This window comes from Plasmodium inui (genome assembly GCF_000524495.1).
Source record: "Plasmodium inui San Antonio 1 unplaced genomic scaffold supercont1.6, whole genome shotgun sequence".
Taxonomy (NCBI): domain Eukaryota; phylum Apicomplexa; class Aconoidasida; order Haemosporida; family Plasmodiidae; genus Plasmodium; species Plasmodium inui.
The window spans coordinates 606,660-612,494 of NW_008481840.1; the positions used below are offsets into that span (position 1 = coordinate 606,660).

The following is a 5,835-nucleotide window of genomic DNA, read 5'->3' on the forward strand; positions in this document are numbered from 1 at the left end:
AACAGAAAAGGAACAGGAAAGGAACAGAAAAGGAACAGAAAAGGAACAGAAAAGGAACAGAAAAGGAACAGGAAAGGAACAGAAAAGGAACAGAAGAAAAACATATCTTTTCGGTGAGAGCTGCACCACGCTATGCGCTACACGCTCTGTCCCCTACCCCCACCTGACATCTCCGCAGAGTGTATAAATACCTACCTCCAGTATGTACAGCACTTATTTATATAAATATAAAATAAATATAATATATATAATACATATCTCTGTAGGATGTATGTAAACAGAATAAACAACTATGTATAAATAAGTATACCTTTGGTGTTCGTTTTATACACTTAAGTAACACATGCCGAGTCCACTGATTCTCCTTCTGTTTTTTTTTTTTTTTTTTAACATTCTCTCCAAATGTATATGTAATACTGTAGTGCGGATTTTTTTTTTTTTTTCCTTCACTTATATGCATATATAAATTTCACCTGTTGGTTTTTTATACCCCCTTCAAAAAAAAAAAAAAAAAAAAATCAGCCAAATTAGCAAAATCAGCAAAATCAGCAAAATCAGCAAAATCAGCAAAATTAGCAAAATTAGCAAAATTGACATAATTAATAAATTAGCCATATTACAAATTGAACAAAATTAACAAACTAGCAAATTAACACATTAAACAACTTCGCCATATTCACCAAAGAAGGCGCCAAAAAATTTCCAAAAAATTGAACAAGCGGAACAGCATTATTTTATTTATACAATATTATATACATATGTTAGTACAGTACATAAAAGCGCAAAAAAACACAAAAAGTAAAATTCACCAACAGGCAAAAAAACTCCTTATTATGTACGAAAAGTTGATAAGTAAAAGTAGCCATTTACGCGTTTTTAAAGGTTTTTAACCAAGTTGCGCAATTTTAGGAATTTAAGCCGTTTAACAAGTTTAAAAAAGTTATAAGCCAAAATGTACACGAATTAGTCATATATTCATATTATACCATTTATACATAAATAAGAAAGTACACGCATGTTTACATATATAAATGTATGTATTACTTTGCTTGGATATTTTTTTTACAAATATCTGCCTTCTCTTCAATCACGAAAAAAAAAAAAAAAAACCTTTTGGCCAATTAAGTAAGTGAAAAAGGAACAAAGGGGAACTGGCAAAAAAGAGCTGTGCCAATTGCGTCATCTCTTCCGTTTTCCCAATTCGCCCGCGTCACCTATGTCTGCCATGTGTACATTCCACAAACAGTGCGACATCCCGTAGCTGCGCCAGAACGGCAAATACATTTGCGTTCGTGCAGCTGCGTATATATGCGTGTAGAGAGTATTCTCTGGCGAGAGTCAAATTACTTGCAGCGGTGGCTAACTACATATATGTCTTTAACCACCACCACCCCAAACCACTTCTTAACTGGTGAAAACGGGAGAAAATGATTATTTTTTCAAAGTACCCATACTGTGATATCTTTTTTTTTTTTCCAAATGTGTAGCACCATCTGGCCCACTCCCTCGCTAACCCCCCTCCACATTTGTGCCGCCCCTTTTCTTTGCAGAGGCTGAACGGTGAACCGCAAGATTAGACACAGCGCGGGAAGAAGCAAATAGAATAAATCAAAACAAAAAATATATTTAAACCCAACGCATAGGCTGATTTGCGATTGGACACCCCTACACATACGCGCACAAGTATCTTCCTTTGAGTGAGGCTCAAAGGTTTATCCACCCAAGTTGAGCACGATTAAATTTGGTTCAACCCAGGCAGCTGAGCAATTTGGCCAAGTCGCCTCCAAGGACTGAACAAATCCGAACTGAATCGAGCAGATCAATTTAACGCATCGCGGAGCAGCACAAAGTAAGTCGACGCAGGTGTACAGAGGCGCACAGCAGCTAAGCCATCATGTGGAGGTGATCACTAGGAGATACTGACACGTAGAGCTCACTTGGACAGGGTGCGCCGAAAGTTCCCCATACTAACAGCCCCCTTTTGTTACTTTATGTAACTTTGAAGAGGGCCAAAGAAAAAAAAAAGAGCGACGAGATTTGCAGCAATTATGCCCCTGCCCTGAGAAGATAAAGAAGCACGTTGAGAAGGTGACTGCCAGGCTTCTATACTTTCCGGTTGTCGCATAGTCACCGCGCTTGTATGGCTTCATTTCCCCCACCGCTTCTTACATTTTCGCGCCTCCCCTCCCCATAGTAGGTAATAAAAAAACCCAAAAGTTCACAAAATCAAATGGTAACAACTCCTGACATGTTATGGTTGGTCATCGCGAGTGGTGTAGCATGTTTTTTTATGGCATTTGTGACAGGAGCAAATGATATAGCGAACACATTTAGCACCTCTATTGGATCCAAAGCAATAACGATTAAGAAAGCTTTGATAATTGCCTTCTTCTTTGAGGCATTAGGAGCTTCCTTACTTGGTGGAACAGTCACAGATTCTATACGATCAAAAATAATAAACTTTGAAGCATTTTACGATGGACCTGAATTTCTGATGTTGGGGATGTTTTGCGCCCTCATGGGTGCAAGCACGTGGCTAGCTATAGCCACGTGTCTAGGGTTGCCTGTATCGACAACGCACAGTATAGTAGGAGCCTTGTTAGGCTTTGGACTGGCAACAGGCCACAGTAAGTCTATTAAATGGGAGAAAATACACAGCATAGTGATATCATGGTTTGCAGCCCCCATTTTGGCAGGAAGTTGTTCAGCAATAGCCTTTACCCTATTACGGCATTTAATATTGAGGAGGAGAAATTCATTTCAGATAATTAAAAGATCGTATTGGTTCCTCATTTTTCTGATTACCCTACCGTTTAGTGTCTTCTTAGTGTTTCATAACCCCATAGTGTTAAATATGGAGTGTCGAATGAAAAGGGACAAAGAGATCGTCACTGAAAAGCCATGTTATATTCAAGATTGGAGTGCAGCCAATTCTTTCCACTCCACGGTGGCTTCTCTGATCATTTCAACCCTCCTCACATGCATTGCATCTTTGATTATCTACGTAATATATAACAAGAGATTGAAAGATTACACTTTTCAGAAAAATTTATTCGGAGATGACTTGATGAATGATTTGGAGAAAAATGTCAAGGACGCGAATAGCAAGACGATTTGTAACGTCAACAATAGTAGCCTCAATTCGGTCGCTTCGAATGAGACGCAAGTTACCCAACAGAAGGGGGTTAGCGGAGCAACAGGAGCGGCGACAACCGCTGCGACAGCGGCGACTGTTGGAGGGGGAAACTCCGCTGGCTCTGGATTGCACTGTGAAAAGAGGAAAAACCAAGGTGAACAGAATTATCAAACGGTTATTAATATGAAAAATATGGACGGGAGGAGGGAAATTCTGGAGAAGAAAAGTGGAAATTTAGGGAAGGCTGGCAGTGGCAACGACAGTGGCAGTAGTAATATAGCCCAGACGGTCATCGAAAAATTTGACCATGAGACAGAGATCGTTTTTTCGTCGCTTCAGATCATTAGTGCCATTTTAGGGGTAGTGGCTCAGAGTGCAAACGACACGGCTAATGCTATAGGTCCCTTTGCCGCAGTTTTTAACACGTACAATAATGGCATTAAGGGGAAGCTAAAAGTGCAGTGGTACATTCTTCTGTTTGGAGGTTTGTCCATGTCCCTTGGTCTGTCCGTGCTAGGTTATCGAGTCATCAAGACGGTGGGAATGAAGTTAATTAAAATTACTCCGTCGAGAGGTTTCACCATTGAACTTATTTCCGGGTTGGTGGTCCTATTTTTTAGTATCTGCGGTATACCGCTTAGTTCCACCCATTGTGCAGTGTCTAGTGTTATTGGTCTGGGCCTCGTAGAGGCAAAGATATCGGAAGAAAATAATTCCAACGGTGGAGCCAACAACCAGGGGATGAAGCTACCGGGCAAGGAAAAATCCCAAGGGGATAAGAATGCAAATTTGCCTGTAAAGAAGAACAGCTTGTTTTGCCTCTTCTCGTTTTTGAACACCTCTTGCGTGAATTTGAAGCTCTTTAGGACAATTTTTCTTTCCTGGATCATCACGGTGTCTTTTTCGGGTGAGCCATCTGGGAGGGGCGACATTCGCAGCCTTCAGTGGAGCGATATTTGAAGCGTCATTTTGACACACCATTTTTAACGCTAACTTTATTTGTTCGCCTATTTATTCATTTTTTATTTTTTTTTCTTTTTTTTCTTTCCCCCACAGCGAGCGTAACCGCAGCGATATTCTCCTTTGCAGCCTACAGCCCGTCGTACTTTACAAAGCCGCCCGTAGTAGTTCCCGTATAGCTGGGCTTCCCCTTTTTCCTTTTTTTTTTTTTAAGAAGGGTACGCTTCTTGTATGAGTTTATCCAACAACTCCGTGTGTACGACTTTTTCGTGCTGGTATATCGTGCCAGTTTATCTTTCGAGTGTAGCCTACGAGTGCATCCGTTTAGTTTGGCCGCCGAGTTTACCCCCTTATTTATGTTGCTATGTAGTATATCCCCCTTTTACCCCGCGATTATAATTTGTACCATTGTATATATACCTGTATACCCACTGCGTGCACACACATACACACAAAGGTTTCTCTTTTGCATACATGCGTATAGTTAATAAGTATATAAAAATGGAACCCCCCTCTTCCCCCTACTTTTTACCTTCCCCCTTTTTTTTTTTGTTAACCCATTTTGAATTCAAAATACACCTTTCCCCCTTTTTTCTTTATTTCCAATTTCTCTCCCCCCCATACCACGCCATGTAGCTTCTTTAAATCCGCACTCCATTTTAATTAACGTCAAGTGTATGTGCCCGTCTTAGGGGTACATCGACAAGCATATGCGTGCCTCCTGTGTGTACGTTTGGCCACGTACCTGTTGTATGTGTGTTTTTTGTGTCGATTATTTGGTTAACGCGTTCTAGGTATAAATATAATGTATATATATCTGTGCGCGATCTTCTTGCCATATTTTTGCCTTATTTTTACATTATTCATGAAAGCCGAGAGAGACACCTGTTATATATCCAACCGATTCACTCCACGCAGCTGCACCATATTCCCCGTGCTTTGGCCTACCCAGGAATCTGCACCCTGCCACTGTTGCCCGTCCTTCCGCCCATTTGCATATCCGCCCCTTTCATACTCATCCGTGTCGTTCCGTGTACCCATATACATCGTCTCCACCTCACAGATTACACGCTACACGCATCACTGTTACATAGCACCTTCACAGACGCTTCCATGCACACCTCCACACGCACCTCATCATGGTAGCACTATTGCATCCCCACTCTGCCCCTTCATGAAGGCTTTTCATTAGGAACTCTCAAAAAATTTTGTTTATTTATTTATTACACCTTTTAACCTTATTTGTAACGTGCACATGTACGAGTGTACCCTTGCACATAGCTTCGCATCACCCTGTGTGTACTTCTTTGTATCTGCACGAGCGTCTGCCGAACGAGGAGTGTTCCGCATTACATGGTTTAAATTTGTACCTTTAATTAAATATACTTATTGATATAGGAGTGGGGGACAGAGATATTTAAAAGTGCGTTTTTTTTTTTTTTTTCGGAGGCGATGTGTGAGCGCCTTCTGAACGTTTACAATAAGCCCCCTTTTTTTTCTGAGTTTGGAACTTCTATCAATATAGCTATTACCGGAGTCATATGACATTCCGAAAGTGTTGCATCCCCCCCACCCCTACGTGTTCGCGCGTGTGTCTCGTGGATGCATATGCCTATGCCCATGTACTACTGATGTACGTGCTTGTGTGTACTGCGTTTTTTGGTACGCGTACATATGTGTTCGCCGCTGTACTTTCTTATATGGTGGATAATCTCTACATAGCGGTCAGTGTTTTTTTT

The 5,835-nt window shown here is 40.9% G+C and overlaps 1 protein-coding gene across 1 annotated transcript; it reads left to right on the forward strand.

Annotated features, from left to right (window-relative positions):
- Window positions 1-2,230: 2,230 nt before the first annotated feature.
- Window positions 2,231-4,275, forward strand: C922_01897 (PiT family inorganic phosphate transporter; the record flags this gene model as incomplete). The annotated part of the gene is made up of 2 exons (XM_008817497.1): window positions 2,231-4,043; window positions 4,193-4,275. 2 exons carry the CDS (start codon window positions 2,231-2,233, stop codon window positions 4,273-4,275), a joined length of 1,896 nt encoding a protein of 631 aa, XP_008815719.1.
- Window positions 4,276-5,835: the final 1,560 nt, after the last annotated feature.